The sequence below is a fragment of the Dryobates pubescens genome, chromosome 4, assembly GCF_014839835.1.
Source record: "Dryobates pubescens isolate bDryPub1 chromosome 4, bDryPub1.pri, whole genome shotgun sequence".
Lineage (NCBI taxonomy): Eukaryota > Metazoa > Chordata > Aves > Piciformes > Picidae > Dryobates > Dryobates pubescens.
Window position 1 is genome coordinate 20,131,632 of NC_071615.1, and position 20,833 is coordinate 20,152,464.

General features: G+C 42.2%; 1 protein-coding gene across 1 annotated transcript in view; it reads left to right on the forward strand.

Moving 5' to 3' along the window:
* Window positions 1–20,833, forward strand: part of ULK4 (unc-51 like kinase 4) — a 149,035-nt gene that overhangs the window by 52,989 nt on the left and 75,213 nt on the right. Inside the window, exons 29-31 of the mRNA XM_054160896.1 lie at window positions 612–704; window positions 5,274–5,322; window positions 20,573–20,678. Of these exons, the coding sequence (XP_054016871.1) occupies window positions 612–704; window positions 5,274–5,322; window positions 20,573–20,678 (248 nt within the window). The remainder of the gene's footprint in view (window positions 1–611; window positions 705–5,273; window positions 5,323–20,572; window positions 20,679–20,833) is intronic.

Below are 20,833 nucleotides of genomic sequence, written 5' to 3' on the forward strand. Positions count from 1 at the left end.
CAGGAATGCATCCAGGTGGGTTTTGAAAGTCTCCAGAGGAGGAGACTCCACAACTTCTCTGGGCAGCCTGTTTCAGTGCTCTGTGACCCTCACAGTGAAGAAGTTTCTCTTTCTGTTCCTGTTGCACCTCCTCTGCTGCAGCTTGCACCCATTGCCCCTTGTCCTATCCCTGAGCAGAGCCTGGCTCTGTCCTCCTGATACTGCCCTGAACATCTTTATCAAGAGAAATGAGGGCACCCCTCAAGCTCTTCTGTTCCAAGCAGGAGAGCCCCAGCTCCCTCAGCCTGTCCTCACAGGAAGGTGTTCCACTGCCTGCAGCATGTTTGTAGCTTTGCACTGGACTCTTTCAAGCAGTTTACTGAGGTCCTTGAACTGAGGGGCCCAGCCACACCCCTTCCAATACACCCCTGTATGTGATTCTGTATGAAAGGGAGAAGGGTCTGGGGTTAGCATGTTCTTTTTGATGAAGGTTATGATGACACACATTTGTGTATACATTTCTTTCCTATAAGTGTTTTCCTCAATTAATTCATATAAATGTAAAAGTGACCCAGGAAATAAAGTTGTGATGACTCTGCATGACACATAAAATGGTCTTAATTTTCAATTAGGTATGAGCACCTTCTGATGGCTCCAGACCCAGTACCACTGTATGCGCTGAAACTGCTGGTGGCCCTGACTAAACACTGCCCTGCTTCTGTGAGGTGAGACAACACCACTTTCTGTCTTGTTCTTGGTTCTTCCTGGTCTGATTTTCTTCCGTTAGAAGTTCACAAAACCATAGCTCTCACTACCATACTGCTTTGACACTTGAGAGATTTGGAAAACCCTTGGAGAGCATTTGTTATAGAACAGTCTTTGGTCTTTTGTGCTAATTTTATATGATCCTGGTTATTGTAATATGGATTTAGCTAATTAAACTCTAGAAGGAAAAATCATAAGAACTTGGACATTATAATAATCATTAAAACTGTTTTTTTAATTGATGCCAAAGGGGCTTACAGGAAGGTTGCAGAGGGACTGTTTCCAGAGGCCTGCAGGAATAGGATGAGGGGCAATGGTTTGAAATAGAGAAGAGGAGATTGGATATTTGGGACAAGTTCTGCACCAGGACGGTGGAACACTGCACAGATTGCCCAGGGAGGTAGTTGAGGCCCCATCCCTGGAGATATTCAAGGTCAGGCTCAATAAGGCGCTGAGCAACCTGCTCTGGTGGAGAGGATGTCCCTGCTGACTACAGGGGGGGTTGTCCTAGAGGACCTTTGGAGGTCCTTTCCAACCCAAATCATTCTGTGATCGTCAAAACTCTGTCCACCTGAGCATATTTATACTAGGACAAAGGTGTGGTGTGTTTGTAAAAGGTTCAGACCAGCCAATTCACTCTGGAGCTGGACAGGTTTTCTGCAGATATAGCTACCCTTTTAAGTTCCTAAGTATGGACAGCCATATTTGGTACAGGTGCACTCAGTATGTTTAAAGGTGTCTGAATTTCTTTTTCTTCTTAACACAAGGTTTAGGCTGTGGTGGGGGAAAAAAACAACCATGGCATAGAACTTAAACTGTTTGATCACAGACAGGCAGCACCTCTCACATGTGCACATAGAGCTGTCCCTTTTCCTGGCTGTGCCAGGAGTTGTGGCACTCCCCGTTGTCTGTTCACAGTGTCTGATAGTGTTATGGCTAAGAAGCCATCGTGTGTGCCACGCTGTCTTGCTCTGACTGAAATGAGGACAAGATGTAAAGAAACAAAAGGGAAACAACAACAACAAAAAAAGAACCACCAAAGAAGGAAATGTGTTTTCCCACTGTTTTCATTACGAAAGATGTGAACATCTTCTTTTAATCTTTTGTGATGCTACTTTGAACAGTACTTGAATACACTAAGTAGTCTACGCATGAACTAGGAAATAGTGGGCTTGAGATTTAAAATGGTTTAAATGCAGCAAATGTACCTCATTGTGTTTTCATTGTACAGAAGCTGTTTATGCTACTGACTTGATCTATTATACAGTACAACTTTTCTATTTTTGCAGTGAACCCATAGATATTCTAATACTTAAAGAATTGCAAGAAATGTTTCTGTAACTAGCATGCTGGGTGTTACAGCAGCACTATTTCTTTGCCTAAAGAATTCTCTTTATTTGAGGAGTCAAGTGTTTGCTGTTATGCTCATTGTAGGTAGATTGTGGGTGCCCACACATCCTCATGGTCTTCTTGCAACAGACATCAATCCTCATCTTAATATTTTTAAAGAGCAGCTGTGGAACTAAATTTAAATATTACTAACTGAAAATATGTCTATGTACTGAAAAGTAGCTTTAAATAGTACTAGCTGAAGCTAATTTTCAATGTCAGTGTATCCTGTGCTGTTATTTGAGGATGGGCTTCTAGATTGCATATACTAGCACTTGTAATTGTTCTGTTTCTCTGTTCCTCTATTTGAGTTGATGTGAAGTTCTTAGTTGATATCAGTTGGATGTTCTTAAATGTTTTTACTCTTGTAATGTATCATGCTGTGCTATTCCAGAAAACCTAGAACTTGACTCTTAGCTAAGGTTGCGAAATGTAGCTATACATTTTGCTGTGTGCTCTTTGTTACTTGACTTGCATTTAGTCAGAAACTTGGAGCATTTGATGACTAATATAGCTGAAAGAAAAACACTCAGATCTACAGGCTGATTTTTTGGGTTACTAAAATAGACATTTTTGGTTTCAAGGAGGGGAGACAGTAAAGGAAATAAGAGAGGAGCTGGGGGAAGTGTCAGATTTGGCATCAGATACTGATTGTAGTTACCCAGAAAGACTCTTGAAATTTTGTGTGTCAGCTAATAAGTCTGTTGTTGAGTTGCACATCATTCTAATTCCTTTCAAAGGCAATGGTCAGAGTTCATTATTGCAAGGGAGTTCTTGTAGTCTAGTCATGTACTGACTGTAATACTAATCACAGTTTTTAATGTAAAACACAAGTCCTTGCTGTTTCATTTTGCAGAAGTGCCCCTTGAGTGGAGAAATTAGCCATTAACCTGAAACCTCTCCTTTTGTTTCCTCTTTCCTGTTGATGATCAGATGTTGAATGTCTAAGTTTTAAAAATATGAGGCTACTATTTGACCTTGCTATTAGGTCAGACATTGAAAATTGTCTTGTTGTGAGGTTCACAGGATTACACTCGTTATGTAAAGCATTTAACAGAGGGAGACAATCCCAGGCATTCTTGATTAGTTTAGGCTGCCCAGGAACATTGTGGATGCCCTTTCCCTGGAGGTATTCAAGGCCAGATTGCATGAGGCTTTAAGCAACCTGGGCTAGTGGGAGGTGTCCCTGCCCATGGCAGGGAGGTTGGAACTAGATGATCTTTAAAGTCCCTTCCAGCCGAAACCATTCTGTGAAATCTATGGAATGTAACTTTCAGTAGTGAATTTTTGCTATTGTGAATATAAGTAGCATATGATCTTTACTCATCTCTAGGTCCATTGCTGTCCAAGTCCCCCACTTTCTATGTGGGCATCATGATTACATTCAGGTGAATGCAGGGATCAGACACACAGGAAAACAAGATGAAACTGGAAACCTTTCTTTATGTTTAGTGCACATATCTGTATTCTCAGTTCTTCACAGGTGGGGTTGCTCTGTTAGAGTTCTCTCATTCCTGGGATTTCCTTTGTACAACATGATTTCAGCAAATACGAATGAGCAGGGTTCTGATAGGTGGCATTAATCTAAAGGAACCATTTTGTGATTTTATGTCCTTTGGGTGTTTGTTCTAGCCTCCTTTCTATTTTATCTTTTTTCATTGAAGTCATGGGAAAGAAGGTACAATTCCTTATTGTTGTTCCAGTCTAGTCCTTCAGCTTATGCTATCCATAAAAATACCTGCTCCTCTTTTTTCACTGGGCATGAAGCACTTCAGTAATAAAGACACAGGAGAAAATCTTCAGAACACACAATTTGGTGTTCTCTGTGGTGTTTGGTGACCAGGCATCTAGTGCAGCGTGTGAGGAAAAGAATGGATCATTCTTCAAATCAGATAGTGTAATACAGGAAAGAGTATGTCATCAACATTCATATCTCATCATAGTGTTTGTGAGAGACTAATAAACAGCAAGTGGTGTGGGTTCTAAGGGCAGAAAAGACTGGGTTCATGTAAAATGTTTTTGCTTGGTGAGAATATTCTTCATTGTTTTAAATACATACACCCATACTTATGTGAATACACAGATATATTCTCTCACACACACACAAAGATCATAGAGTCAATAAGGTTGGAAAAGACCTCAAAGATCATTAAGTCTAACCTATCACCCAGCATCTCATGACTACTAAACCATGGCTTCAAGTGCCACCTCCAATCCCTTTTTGAACACCTCCAGGGACAGTGACTCCACCGTCTCCCTGGGCAGCACGTTCCAATGGCCAATCTCTCTCTCTGGGAAGAATTTCTTACTAACATCCAGCCTAAACCTCCCGTGGCACAACTTGAGACTGTGTCCTCTTGTTCTGGTGCTGGTTGCCTGGGAGAAGAGACCAACCCCAGCCTGGCTACAACCTCACTTCAGGGCAGACAGCAGTAAGGTCTGCCCTGAGCCTCCTCTTCTCCAGGCTAGACAACCCCAGCTCCCTCAGCCTCTCCTCACAGGGCTTGTGCTTGAGGCTTCTCACCAGCCTCATTGCCCTTCTCTGGACATGTTCAAGAGTCTTAATGATATACATATATGTGCTGGTTTGTATCTGATTTTGAAATCAAGGAGTAGATAGTTCAATTCTTTTAGCTCACCACTCATTATTGTCAAGAGAAGTGGCTAACAAATGTATCATATCTTAATCTGTTAAAACCAGGGAGCTAGTTCCTGTAGCATGCTTTTAAAACACACACAGCATACATTTATAATTTCATTATATGCACTGAATCTATTAATTCAACTTCTTAATGGTGCAGACTGACTTTCATAGAATGCATGGCATCCTATTTCTGCAGTTTTAGTAATTTCTGCCATTAAAAAATATTAATTGAATTACTGTTCCACTCACTTGAATCTCATCAGTGAAAAGACCTAGAAGAAATTTCCAAAGCAGCCTAATGTTGCTGTTTCTATTTAACAGCTGAAGTGGAGCCCTTAGGTTTTTTGGGGATTTTTTTTGAGAGCTAGTCAAAGGCTGAGGTTCTGGGTGATGGATTTTGGCACAGCTTTCTACTACTCAGCTTCTTGGGAGTATTTAGTTTGTTAAATAGGAATTTGCCTCCTCCCTTCTGAAATCTTAAAATTTGTTTTTACAGCTTCATGGAAGAAATCCATCTTTTTCCAGTTCTGCTCCAAATCATCTTGGTAAGAATATAATTTTCTCTACATATATTCTAACAGATAAGTATCATATCTCCCAAATCATGTCAAACTAGTAAGTTTCAGGAGGTGTATTGATAAAATCATATGATGTTGCTGAAACGAAATTGAACAGCCGAGCAATGCAAAAGACTCATGTGTAAGCAGCCAGTGGTGCAGTTCTCACCAGCTAATCTACCTGTGTAAAAAGTTTCTTTTATGAGAGAAATTCTTTATTTTTTGAACCACATGAAAATCTGAAAAAATGTAATTCATTAGCTTGATCCATAAATAGGACTTTTTATTTGCTCAACCCAAGCAAATGATGCCGAGGAACTTGTATTTCACAGTATCAAAGCCAAGTTTGATCCTGTTGATGTGGTAATGCCAGTTCCTACCATTTGTTTTTAGAATTTCTCTCAACACAAAGTATGAATAATATGGGCTTTGAATTGTCACATGCTGAGTTTCCAGCCTTAAGCAGGATCTGCCATTTAGGAACATCACAAAAACTGTTGCTGGTTTTGTCTGGAATGGTGCAAAACAGATGTGTTAATAGAATAGAATTAACTAGGTAAGAAGAGACATTTGAGTCCAACCTCTCATCCAGCACTACCTAATCAACTAAACCATGGCATCAAGTACCCCATCCAGTCTCTTCCTAAACATCTCCAGTGATGGTGAATCCACCAATTCCCTGGGCAGCCCATTCCAAAGTTTAATCACTCTTTCTATGAAGAACTTCTTCCTAACATCGAGCCTAAACCTCCCCTGGCGCAGCTTGAGACTGTGTCCTCTTGTTCTGGTGCTGCTTGCCTGGGAGAAGAGACCAACCCCCACCTGGCTACAACCTCCTTTCAGGTAGTTGTAGAGAGCAAGAAGGTCTCCCCTGAGCCTCCTTTTCTCCAGGCTAAACAACTCCAGCTCCCTCAGCCTCTCCTCACAGATTTGTTGCCCTTCTCTGGACAATTTCCAGCATCTCAACATCTTTCCTAAACTGAGAAGCCTAGAACTGGACACAGGACTCAAGGTGTGACCTAACCAGTACTGAGTCCAGGGGCACAATGACCTCCCTGCTCCTGCTGGCCACACTATTCCTGATACAGTCCAGGATGCCATTGGCCTTCTTGGCCACCTGGGCACACTGCTGGCTCATGTTCAGCCTACTATCCACCAGTACCCCCAGGTCCCTTTCTGCCTGGCCTCTCTCCAGCCACTCTGACCCCAGCCTGTAGTGCTGCATGGGGGTATTGTGGCTAATGTGTAGAACCCGGCACTTGGATGTGTTCAATCTCATACCGTTGGACTCTGCCCATCTGTCCAGCCTGTCGAGGTCCCTCTGCAGAGCTCTCCTACCCTCTAACAGATCAACTTCTGCCCCCAGCTTGGTGTCATCTGCAAATTTACTGATGATGGACTCAATACTCTCATGCAGATCATTGATAAAGATATTGGCCCAGTGCTGATCCCTGGGGAACACCACTAGTGCCTGGCTGCCAGCTGGATGTGGCACCATTCACCACCACTCTCTGGGCTCAGCCCTCCAGCCAGTTCCTAACCCAGTGCAGAGTGCTGCTGTCCAAGCCACGGGCTATCTGTGGGTGCTGGCCAGTAGCCTTCCCTTTGCTAAATCCCAGTCTCTTTATTTTTTTTCATTCTTTTTGTTGATGATACTGTCTCAGGTATCTGTCCTCTCATGTAAGCATGCTCCTGATGAATACTAAATATGCATTGTGAGTAAACATCCATCACTATACAATGCAGGCAGATTGCATACTTGGGTTTTTATCATGCTGGAAATTCAGTCTTGCTCAGGATAGGTGATGTTCTCAAATAGGATTCTGAATCAGCTTTGATAAGGCTTTCACAGGTTTAAGTATTTTTAGTCTTCATTTATCCTTTGCAGTACTTTATTTCACTGCCTATCATTTTAAATCTCTGTAATACTCTCTACCCAGATAAGTCCTTTTTTATTAAAGTAACCTCTTTAGTGCTGAGGGATTTTTCCACACAGGCTTTGTGGTATTTTGTGTGCATATGTGTACAAATCTCTTCTTGGGGTAAGTATTAGCAATAAAACCAATATTTTTACAGCAGCTCATGAATAGTTTTGACTTGGGATGAGTACTGATGTTAGATAGTAACAAAAGAGGCAGATAGTAAAACATGGAAGTCAAATGTTTTGTGTTAATATTTTCAGATACAGAATTAATGTTTGAAACATCTCCAGCTGTCAGACTCTTGACATGTAAATGTTTCCCTCTCTCTACATATGCACATATATATATGTTAGGATTTGAACATGGTTGTGATCTCTAGATATATTCCCAGGTCTTGAAAAACCTCTCTGTAGGCATAGAGTTTAAAATATGTATGTCATGCCATGTAAGCAGAAGATCTATAACACCTGTTGACGTGGATATAGTGTATGAAATATTGGCACATATGTTATGTCCTGTGCTAAGTTCATTTTTAGAGGGGGAAGGAAGGATGGGTGCCCTCCACACATCCTAAGTATTACCTGCCCTTCCTTTAGGGTTATCTCAATCTAAGCTATTGCATATAAGAGGAGCTTTGTGTGGCTGGTGAAATTCTGTTTATCTGCTGATAAATTATGAAACTGAAGCTAATGATGCCTGTAGTTAGGAGCTTAGTGCTGTCCTCTTTCTAAAGTCCAGTAGCCAAAAGTTTGCTTCTGCTATTAAAATCTCTAATGAAACTTTTCATCACACCAACATCTCCCAGATGTCAGCTCTTGCTGTCCAGTGTTTTCGGTCTTTTGTTTTGAACTCTTGCAAGTGCTTAAGTATCCATCCTGGGTGATGTATGACACAGCAGAGTAGGAAGCACTTAGATTCTGTAGAGGGTAGAAGTTAATGCTGCATGAACTCATCTGCTGGAGAAAACTGACATCAAAAGTGGCAGATAATATGAACTCTAGAACTTAGTGTGAATAGGCAGTCAGTCTTCTATGCTGTAAATGAGCTTTGAGCTGAAGTCCCTCTCTCAGCTTTGCTGTTGAACAAGAAGGTGGATACTGGTAGCAGCTGATGGCTAGCAACCTCTTCCTCCAGTCTGTGGGCATACTCAGTCCTTCATTGGGCCCCAGCCCTCTACTGAAAAAGTCACCACAAAGATATCTGGGACTGGTTAGACACCAGGTGTTTCAAATAACATTTCCTGTTCTTCTTGAAACAGCTTTGTGTGTGGTGTTTCTGTTCTGTCACTCAGTGCTGATATCAAAGAGTTAAATGCAATGAGTCCAAGGCTTGGGTAGGCACACAATCTGTGCATATCTTCTCACCCCTTTCAGTTTTTCTGCAAAGACAGTATTTTAAGGTCTTAAAAAGTCCACAGTGCAGAGTTCCTGGATCTAGGTTGGTTTTGGTTTTTTTTTCCTCTTCAACAGTGTTTGGGTGAATTTATTTGGTTTTGACAGTCATCAAGCTGTTTAGCATTCACATATTCTTTCATCACACTTGATTTGAGCCTTTTTTGATGGAAGTTTTGTATAACCTTCGGGATCTTGTGAATATTGACATAATTAAAATCTCTCAAGTTTTTTTGACACCTAGTACTACTCACTTTCAGTTTAATTTGCACTCCTTTTCAAAGCAGCCCTGAAACCTCTGCGTATGTGTGTCCTGAGGCATTGCACAATGGCAACAGTCCTGACTCTACATATGCAGCAATGTAAGATACATTGCCGTTATCACTCAGCAATGAGATACCATGCTTAAATAAAATCACATTCTACTAAACCCACCTGCTTAATCCTTGGTCCTGGTCAGAAAAGCCCAGTGACTGTTGCAGATTGTAAGAGGATGTGTTACAATGGTAAGCAGAAAAAACACTGTGCCACACCGACCAGTTGTGGATTTTGGGTTTCCAATCATTAAATGGTTATAGCAGAACTGCAAAAGGTGCTGAGAGAAGGAATGCAAATGATCAAAGGGCTGGAATGGCCACTGTGGAAGAGATGATTCTTCTTAATGTTTTCATCTGGAGGTGATGACAGGAGTGAACTATGTACATAGTATACAACCACAGGTCACTGACACAAGGTGTATAGGGCGCGGCATTGCTCTTCACTGTCTCCTAATACAAGAAATGCATTAGACTGAAGCAAACTTGCTGTTGGGATCTTAAACACTGACAAAAGTTGATACTGCTTACTGTAGGGTACATTCAGCTTCTGTGCCTTAGGGTCGGTTTTCTTGAGGACCACTGAGAGTTACTATGTTCAAAAGATGATCTTCTGGCTCAGAGTGGGCTGTGAATTCCTATGGGCTGGGGCAAGTGGTCTGTGTGCTTGGCTGGCACTTGTAGAGCTGCTGTTAGTGTTTTGAAGTTGAGATTGGTAGACTTAGATTGAACTGAGTCAAGTTCTGCTTTCAATACTGGGAGCCTTTCTGTACTAGTCTGTATATGAAGACAGTCTTTCCACCCGCATACGTTGCTTTATCTACATTACATTTCGGGTGCAACTGAAGATGTCATTCTTCTCCCTCCATTTACACAGATTTCTCCCGACCTCTGAGCAAGTTTCAGAGCTCTGTGTTTTAACATTACACATTCCTGCAGAATTTGTATTACCTTAAAGCTCTTCTCAGTTGTTATCATTGGACAATTTTCACACTTATTTGAAAAACAGTATTTGGTAGGTGGTTGAGGTCCACTCCCTTTTAATTAGAGATTTAACTGGTACCATCATCTTGAGAAAGCACATTACTTCTGCCACATCCCTTTGCTCCCAGTGCTCCTTAGCATTTGCTGCCTTGCTCCTCCATTTTAATTTAACTAATGCACCAAAAGTAGCTAATCTTCTGGACTGGTAGTTGGTTCTGCTATGAGTAAAACAAAACAAGTGGAATTCTTTGTCTTTCCTCATCTGTTCTCCTCCACTTCTATCAATAACTGGTAAATCTCACCTCTTCTTCAGGCATCTTACTCATTCTCAGTCTTGTGTGCCTACACCTTGGAGACCATTTTATTTACTTCTCCTCATATAGTCAGGTTGTAATGGTCATATGTGTGTGTATAAATATTTGTGCATATATATATGAGCATACATATATAGAGAAGAGCAATGAGGCTGGTGAAGGGTTTGGAGGGCTTATCATATGAGGAGTGGCTGAGGGACCTGGTGTTGTTTAGTCTGGAGAAGAGAAGGCGAAGAGGAGATCTTGCTGCTCTCTACAACTGCCTGAAGAGAGTTGGGAGTGAGGCTGGTGCTGATCTCTTCTCCCAAATAATCAGAGATAGAATGAGAGGAAATTAATTTAGGTTGTGCCAGGGGTGGTTTAGGTTGGACAGTAGGAAAAATTTCTGTGCTTGAGAGAGTGGAGTGGGGCTGGAACAGGTTGACCCAGGGAGGTGGTGAAGTCACCATCCCTGGAAGTGTTCAAGAAGCTGTAGTTGTGGCTCTTCAGGACATGGTTTAGTGGTCATGGTAGTTGGATTTGATGATCCCGAAGGTCTTTCCCAGCCATTGTGATTCTGTGTGATGCTGTGCTAGAATTCAAAATATCTTTGTGACCTTGTGAGTTTTCTTCATGTTGGGTCACATGACTAAAGGGTGATGATTCTTCCTAATATGAGACTTCACAAGTCTTGTGCAGCATTATGTTCGCTGTGAATTTGGAGTTCCAGGGAGAAATCCTGACCTTGCCACAGTCACATAGAAATGAATCCGAGGCAAAGGAAAAGTTTGCCCAAGGTGGCTAAATTCTACAGTTAATTATTTATTTATTTTTGCTGTAGAAGCAAAACGAAAACAAAATCTGATTTCTCCTAGACTTTGTTTGTCAGGCTGCTTAAAACTAATCAGTTTGTAGTGCCCAATAATGCAGATATCAAAGCAAGGGGAAAGCATATAAAGACAAATACATCCTGAAATGAGGCTAAGATGCATCCTTCTCAGAACTGGTGCTATTGATCTTAGGATCAGATTTTTGCTGTGACATTGTCACTGATCTGTCAAACCATTAAGTAAGTAAACATTGGTGTAGGAATGTGGCAGTTGTTGACCATGGGTTTATTGACCAGCTGCATTCTGATGACTAAGGTAATCAGCTACTGTGTGCTTCCCAACAGAGTTTGTAAAAGAATGTTGAAGGGTTCCTGGCTGGCAGAAGGTTCCCCATTCTGCATCTGAGCTCTAGAAATGCGTCTGCTTTGGTTTCAGTTGCATATAATGCATTCCATATGTTAATGTCTTCCTGAAGAGTTCACATTGCAGGATGATAATTAGATTTTGGAATATCAGTCTGCCACAATGCAAAACAATTTCAATCTTAATACTCTGCTTTCAACTTTCTGGTTTTAAGTGTAGCAATTTACTTGTTGTCTTATATCCTTAATTTCTAAATATATTTCATTTTTAAAATGTTTTAATAGGCAAGCTTAAAACTCATTGCTTTGCTGAAGTAGATTTATAGTCAAATATATGCAAAAATAAGCCTACCATGATCCAGTCTTAATCTACCCACTGTGACTTTCTAATTGCTACTGCAGCAGTAGCTCAAAGACTCAGCTGAAATTTTGGCAGGCTTTTTTTCTCTTAGGTTTGTCTTTTGAGTCCCCTGTTGTATGGGAAGGTTTCATTTCTGCCCTTTGCTTGCTTTGAGCAAATATTTCTTTACTGCTCGTATAGGTACAGGAAGCAGAATTGTGCCCTGGAACTCTTTTCTTTGTTTTTCATATAGCTGGCTCCTCTCAAACCCCTGCCTACCAAATAATACAACAACCTACTCAAACACGGTGCCTACTAAAAGCAGTGGCCGACAGTTTTCACTCTGCAGTTTCTGATGGCCACAAATTGATCCCTGTGGCAGATAGGTGGGCAGTGGGGCAGGTTTACATTTTCTCTTGCTGTGCAATGTCATTTGATAGGGAATTTGGCAATAAATTAGATCATGTACAAGCAGATTTCTTTCAGTTACTTATCTGAGTGAAGTATCTTTTTTTTCCTTGGTGCATCCTTTATTCCATTAAAGCAGAAAGGGTGTGTACAAGGGTTGTTAATTCTGTTCATTGCTTCAGAGAGCCAAGGATTATCCTGCAAACAGTCCAATTCATTTGTTACTCTCTGTTGTGAAGTCCTACATTTGCTTGCCCTGTAACAAGTTCTGGAGTGGGATTTAAATTCCCTGCACGTAGCTCTCTTTAGGGCTCACATCTGGATGGCACTGCAGGAGCACATTGCTGAAAGCAAACAGAGCAGCAGTTTTGATGGTAACAATGGAGCCTGAGAAAACACTGGATGCCTGAATAGGATTCCATTAAAAAGGGGGGAGTGAGAGGGATGTCTAATGCAGTCCATTTAATGCAGAACTCTCCAGAGAGTGAAGTGGGGATTATGCCTGCTGCCCTTCTTATTAAAGGCTGGCACAGAAGATGCTCGTTGGGCGAATGGTATCTCCGTAACAGACGCTCTATTACTCATGAATACATTTCTAATTATATCTTAATGATCTCAGCCACAAATAGGAAAGCAAAAAAAAAGTGTCTTTGTCTCACTGAGTGGTTACCTTGGTGGCTGCAGGATTGGCAAGGTTTAGATTATCCATCTCCTCTCACTGATCCCAGGGGACTTCATTGTGAGAAATGAGACTTGTTTATGATGGTGAATTAAATTGCTGTAAAAGGTTATTTCAACAGACAGTTGGGAAATCATAATAAAATAATTCAGTAAAAATGGGAGCTAGAGTATGTTTAATGAAACATGATTAGATTTAATTTTCTTGCTATTTCAATCATTAAAGGTGCATTATCCTTTCTCAGACCTCATTTGGGCTCTTTGCCATGGATCCACTCTTAGTAACAGACTGAAACTTGCATGTTCCATTAGGTTATGAAAATGGCTAATGATACCCTGCTTTCCTCTCCCTGCCTTTTGTGAAATTTCCCTTACCAGCTTTTCAGGTATATTTTAGCTGTTTTTCTCTTTCATCCTTTTCTTCTCTCTCACATCTATTGTACACATTTTTCAGTATGAATAACTATTCAGGAAGGATAGGCTAAATGTAATAAAGTGAAATACTAATGCAGTTAAGTGTAAAATGGCTTGTCATGAGTAACTAAAAAATTAACCCCTTCAATTATTACTGGGACCCTGTGTTCTAGCAAAGTTCATCTTTTAATCTGTTCCCAGAGAATGTGTTTCTATGCTAGCTTTATCCAGTGGCCCAATTATTTGAGGGAAGGTTGTTTTTGGGAATGGTTTTATTTTACTTTATTCTTTCCTTTTGCAATGAAATGGCACATAGATTGTGTGACTGCATATGGGCTAGAATTTGTCTGGCCTCTAGTGATAATAAATGTAGTTCTCTGTGTTATTTTATGCCTGTTTCAGCATGGAAATGACACTTTGATCTAAAAGTATCCAGCTCTTTTTTTCATACTACGGGTTAGATGAGAATGAAACTTCTCTTTGCTGGTAGTTTGCCAACAGGCACTGGTCATGGCTTCATGGTTTTCAGGACCAAGTGTGTTGTTTGAGGGAAGGCAGTATTTGGGTTATTCTGGTGTTTTACAATACTGTTCTAGTTTGGATACCCATTTCACTGGGAAAGCCTTCTAGTGTTGAGGGTGAAATTCAAGTGGCAGAGGATGCAGAGGAGAAAGGCAGCCCTCAGGGCAGCTGGTAGCCTATTAATCAGGAATGCACATGGGGAAGGGGCCATGCATGTGAAGAGTCACCGGGAGGGAATGGCTGCTGCTGGATTTCTGAAGCTCAGAATAAGGATTTCAGCTACTAGTCAAGATGGTTTGTTGGCATCTCTCACCGTCTCCTGATGAAGTTGCTTCAGTTGGCATAGATTAAATTTGCCCTCTAGTGGAGGCATCTGGTCTGGGCTTTCACTCCAAATTAGGATAAATAAAAGAGCTTCAGTCCTCTACACTGCATGTGAGGGAGTGAACCACTGTCAGCTAGAGGTAGTGTGAGAACCCAGGGACTGTGTCAGCATACACTGGGAATATTTTTCTTGAAGTCTTGGACATTTGAGAAAATAGAAAATTGAGCTCTCTTTTGAAACAACAAAGAGTCTGAAGTGATTCACTTTTCAGTGTCTCTGGAAGAGTTTAGTTTGAAATTGGTGTGTCAGAGTTAACTCATTTAGAAGAAAATGTGTGTGTGTGTCTCTTTGTGCATATGTAATGGAGCCTGTTCTCTTTTTTAAAGCAATAAATTCTTATATAATAATTTACTCTGTTTACTACTGGAATCAACTGCGTGAGGGGGGAAACAGTCACTCTTCTGGGTGCAGAAGGCACTGTTTTCCCTGTCTTTGTGGTGTAGCTGCTGTGTTTCCAGATGATACCTTCCATAGCAGCTATGAAAAGCAGGAAGATTTGAGTGGGAACTGTGCTCAGAATCAACCATATATTGATGACTAGAACAGCTCTCTGTCATTAATTAAAAATTATTTTTGTAACCTGCAGTAATTTTTAAACCTGCATTTCTAAGGTTCGTTTCATGAATCAATATGCAGGCACCTAAAGAGAAATTACGTGGAAGAAAGAGGTGGGGTGAGACTATGAGGAACTGGGGCCTCGGCTACCTCCCTGGACAAACTGTTGCAATATTTCACCACCTTCATGGTGCAGAACTTGTTCCTCACCAATCTGCTCGTCTCTTATTTCAAGCCATTGTCCCTTGTCCTCTCACTGCAGGCCTTTGCAAACTGTCCCTCTGCAGCCTTCCTGTAGCCCCCTTTGGGTACTGGAAGACTGCTATTAGGTCTGCTTGGAGCCTTCTCTTTTCCAGGCTGAACACCCCCAGCTCCCTCAGCCTGTCCTTGTAGGAGAGGTGCTCCAACCCCCTGATCATTTTCCTGGCCCTCCTCTAGACCCACTCCATCAAGTCGATGTCCTCCTTGTGCTGAGGGCAGTGTCAGAAGGAAGGGAGGAGGCTAGTCATTAGGAAGGGCCTTGTTTATAGTTCAGGTGTTGGGCTAACCATGGATTGCCTTGTCTTTAAAAATTTTTGCTTTAAGATTCATTTTTAAAAAGCCACACCTCCTCACATTTCTTTAGAGCACATCTGAATTGAGTTAATCTTTTTTGAGTATAGCACCACTGTGGTGATGGGTAAGGAGATTTAGGAGTGGTTCATTTATACTTAATAAACACGGTGTGCTACTAGACAGAGCAATCAGTTTGTAATTTCTCTTGCCTTGTCTGCCTAGTGCCATAGGATGAATACAGTTTTCTTAGAGCATAATTGCTTATCTAAGCCCATGGCAGGAACATGGAAGGGCTTCTTTCTCTTTCATGGGATAACAGTGCTGGCTCTATGACTCCTCAGCCCTTGAGGAAGTTTGTTAGCACTCCCCTCAATCCTACCTTGCTATCAACTGAAAGGAGCTGTAGCTTGCTGCTATAGGAATAGCTTGAGTGGGATGTGAATTTGCTAGGACATCCATCTGCAGCAGTATGAAGTTGTTTTCTTCAAGGAGGAAAATTAATTAAGTCTATTAATAGGTTATGTTTAAAATACTGTTCTTGTTCACGTGTCCATTTTCATGGGATTTGGGAATTTAAATGAGAAAAGACTGTGGTCTTATTTATAGTCTCAGTTCTTAGTGTTTGTTGTACAAATAAGTACTTGTATCATCTTCACAGCAGCTGCTTTTGTAAAAGTAACAAATTTCATCTTTTCATTCAATAGAGGCAACATTCTCTAGTGCTGCTTGTTGTAAATGTCACCTTCCCTCCTCATGCCTTGTGAGATTCTGACCATCAATACAGATGAAGTTGCACACTTCTTTCCAAGATAACAAGGGATTTGAAGAAATGAAAAGGATATGACAGATGAGTTCCAGAATAAAAAGATTTATGGGTCTATGAAAATCCAAACTTGGGTAGAGAAAAGGAACAGACTTGTAAATTGATATACTTCTCAGAAATGGATGTTCTTCTCAAAAACTGTCTTGTGAAATTTTGCATCACCTGCTCCCCTGGGTGGGAGGACAAAATCTAGGACTAATACTTGTTTGTTGGTACCTGACATCCTAGGCACTTACTAATGGTATCCTTTCTCCCTTCATCAGAATTACTTCTTAGTCCCTGTCCTTGATAGGATAGAATAGAATTAAGCAGGTTCGAAAAGCCCTTTGAGATCGTTGAGTCCAACCTATCACCCAACACCATCTAATCTAGTAAACCATGGCACCAAGTGCCTCATCCAGGCTCTTCCTAAACACCTCCAGTGATGGTGACTTCACCACCTCCCTGGGCAGCACATTCCAATGGCCAATCTCTCTTTCTATGAAGAATTTCTTCAGGTAGTTGTAGAAAGCACGAAGGTCTCCCCTGAGCCTCCTCTTCTCCAGGCTAAGCAACCCCAGTTCCCTCAGCCTCTCCTCACAGGGCTGTGCTCCAGACCCCTCCCCAGCTTTGTTGCCCTTCTCTGGACATGTTCCAGCAAGTCAACATCTTTCCTAAACTGAGGGTCCCAGAACTGGACACAAGACTCAAGGCATGGCCTAACCAGTGCTGAGTCCAGGGGCAGAATGACTTCCCTGCTCCTGCTGGCCACACTATTCCTCATGCAGGCCAGGATGCTGTTGGCCTTCTTGGCCACCTGGGCACACTGCTGGCTCATATTCAGCCTACTATTCACCAGTATCCCCAGGTCCCTTTCTGCCTGGGTGCTCTCCAGCCACTCTGACCCCAGCCTGTAGCACTGCATGATCAGCTTTTTCTAAGCACCTGGGGACTAAGACTACACATTTCTAGTTATTTGATATTCCACCAGAAATTTCTGTTTGACTTGCAAGTGTTCGTTCTTCAACTGTGGATTGGCTGTATCTCTGTTGTGCTACACCTGAGAAGCACAATTACTCCAGAAACTGTTTCTCAGATCAGTACTTGCTCCTTATGGTCTGACCATACCCAAAGGGAAATACTGGGGAGTGCTAGCTCTGTTAGAACTGTGCAGAGCAGCAAGAAACATGGCTGTGATTACTCCTGCCCTAGAGCATCAATGAGGAAAACAGTATTATCCTCCTGTTAGAGAATCCATTTTTATCGGATTTCACTTGATGCATAACTGCTCTTACGCATCAAAAGCCACAAGATGTTCAAGAGCAGATCAACTATCTGCATAGCTGGATGGAACTAGTTTCTTAGTGGACTTCCTCTTGTCATTGAGGAGTAACAACATAAGCTGCTGGGAATGTTCCATGCCTATACTATCATTCCATACAGAAGGGTTCTACTCTTGTGCCCCCTGTTTCATATGCACAAAGCCACGCAGTCCAGGTTTGGGGCAAGAGAGACTGGGATCTGCTGGAGAGAATCCAATGGACAGCTCTGAGTGTGATGAAGGGACTGGAACATGTCTTCTGTGAAAAGAGATTGAGAGACCTGGGGCTGTTTTAGTCTGGAGAGGAGAAGGCCAAGAGGGAGTCTGATCAATATCTGAGGGGTGGGTGTCAGGATGAAAGTGCTAGGCTCTTCTTGGTGGTGCCCAGTGACAGGACAAGGAACAATGGATATAAACTGGAATACAGGAGGTTCCACCTCAACACAAGAAGTTGCTTCTGTGTGGAGAGGGTGATGGAACCCTGGAGCAGGCTGCCCAGAGAAGTTGGGGAGTGTCCTTCACCAGAGGCATTCAAAGCCTGCCTCTATGTGTTCCTGTGCGACCTGCCCTAGGTGATTCTGCTCTGGCAGGAGGTGGGACTGGAGCATCTCTGGAAATCCCTTTCAATCTCTGACATTCTGTGATAGTGTGTTTTCTTCTGGGTTCTTAGTGATGTGATGAGGAGGCCTGTATGTGAAGTCTCCCTAACTGCTGACTTCTTATCACAACTGCTACCTCTTTTGTCATCTAAAATGTAATTAAAATACTGTAGTTTGCTTATGCTGTTCTAAATTCTAATCTACTTAAAGGAAGAGAAATGGTAGCTTCAGCCATAGTATCTCACCAAGATTGATGCTCCCACTTTGCTAATTCCCACCCTCTTACCTAAGGGGCTTAAAAAAATCTGCTTCAGCTGCTTGCTTTTGTTACGGTGCAACCCTTCAGCATTAGAATGAAAAGTTTAATGGCCTAAATACAGAGCAGGCCTGTTTGAAAAGCCTGATTTATCTTCTGTGCTTGCTTTTTTTTATACTAGTATTTCCTTGTTATGCCCTTGGTATTTCATAGCTGTCCTTTTTAAGCACTGAAGCAATTAGTTTTGAGGAGGCTGATTCTTCAGGGTCCAGTGCTTTCCTGCCTTTCATTCGCTGAGGCTGTACATTTTAATGAAGTTGTTTCATCTGTGTTGCCAAACACTAAAATTTTGCTGCTTCAATTCTAATTATCTCTGCTGGCAAATGCTATGTTTTATTAAAGCTGTCGAGCACACTGTTCATTAAATGTCCACGCTCCGTGGTGCTGTGCACACAAATTAGATCAGCTTTTGCTTCTCGATAGGGTTATGAAGAAGTTAAATATTTTTATATAAGCCTCTAAAATTAAGTCTAATGGCAATCAGTGATGACTTCCTGACACCTACCATCTTGTCTAAATCACCCAAGATACATACATTGAAAGTATAGTAGTGCATTTGTAAGAGTATTTTGGAGACCACTTGCTTACTTCAAGATACCCTGTTGTTTGTAGCAAGGACATTGAGGTGCTGGAGCCTGTCCAGAGAAGGGCAATGAGGCTAGTGAAGGCCTATGAGGAGCATCTGAGGGAGCTGGGGTGATTCAGTCTGGAGAAGAGGAGGCTGAGGGGAGACCATATGGCTTTCTACAACTCCCTAAAGGGAGGTTGGGGTGATGAGAGGACAACCTCTTCTTCTTGGTGGTGACAGGAGCAGAGGAAATGGCTCCAAGCTGCACCAGGGGAGGTTCAGGCTGATGCTAGGAAATATGTCTGCACTGGAAGGGTTCTCAAACATTGGAACAGTCTGCTCAGGGCAGTGACAGAGTTGCTGTTCCTGGGAGTGTTGAGGCACCATGTAGACTTGGCACTGAGGGATGTGGTTTAGTGTTGACCCTTTGGTGCTGGGTCAAGGGTTGGGTTGGATTGGATGAGCTTGGAGGTCTCTTCCAACCAGATGTATTCTGAGATTGCATTCTAGTTAATGTTTGTTCAGCATATGATGAGGTTTATTCCATTCCACTTGATAGAAGTGAAAGCTGAAGTGCTAGTCTTTCAGTAGAGGGTTTGTAGACTGTGATTGTTTTCCCTTAAAAGCCAAGATGGTCTCATTTCAATGCTACTAACCTGGCAAATACAAAGGGTTGCTATCATAGACATAGTTCTCCAGAGTTACCTGAGTTACTGCTGTCACTAGTGAGGATAAATTAATGCTTTGATTGCACTTCCTTATCCACCCTTTTCAGGTTCAGTGTGCAAGTGGATTCACTATAACAGAGGAAAATTGATTCCTTTATAGACCTTGACGCCTTCCTCTGATCACTGTGGTCTCAGAAAATTGTGAAAAATCACTGAAGCAATCATCAAGCGCAAGAAAGGCATCTTAAGTGATGCAAGTCAGTGCAGAAATAGGTCTTTAATGTGCAGGTGAAATTAATTCTGCACTTATGAAAGTATACAAACAAAGCCAACAGCTTTTGTGACTTAACATGGCTTATCAGTCTGAAAAGAGTATTGCAGAATCCTAGAATGGCTCAGAGATCATCTCCTTTAGCCTCCCCACCATGGGCAGGGACACCTCTCAACTAGACTCAGCTGCTCAAGGCCTCATCCAGCCTGGCCTTCAACACTCTCAGGGATGAGGCAACCACAACCTCCCTGGGCAGCCTATTCCAGACTCTCACCACCCTCATACTGAAGAGCTTCTTCCTAAGCTCTAGTCTAACCCTGCTCTCTCTCAGCTTCATACCATTCCCCCTTGTCCTGTCTCTAGACACCCTTATGAGAAGTCCCTCTGCAGCCTTCCTGCAGGCTCCCTTCAGGGATTGGGAGGCAATTCTAAGGTCCCCATAGTGTCTTTTCCAGGCTGAACCACCCCAGCTCCCTCAGCTTTTCTTCATAGCAGAGGTGCTCCAGCCCTTGGATCATCTTTGTGGCCTGCTTTGGACTCACTCCAACAGCTCTGTGTCCTTCTTATGCTGGGGGCACCAGAACTGGAGGCAGTATTGGAGGTGGAGTCTCACCAGAGCAGAGTGGAGGGGCAGTATCACCCCTTTAATGGATTGAGGGTATTTCTTGTGTGCTTTTTTTGGAAGGAATCAGTCTCCTAACCTTGCAAAAGGAAAACTTGCTTGCTTTGTTATTTTTCAGGGGCACCAAGGCAGTGTACTTGGGAACACAACACAAACCATAATCGCCTTACTGAACAACGTGGTTGCTAACAAAAGCACAAACATGATGCTGCTCTTTAAGGAAGGTATGTCAGCTTTGTCTTTATTCTCCTTATTACAGCTGTTTCCCACTGTTGGAACACCTGACAGTGTGTGAAACTCCAGAGTTGTATGCATTTATGATCTGGAGAGGTCATGTTGTAACTGAGCAGCACTCCCCAGTACTTCACCTACCTTCCTT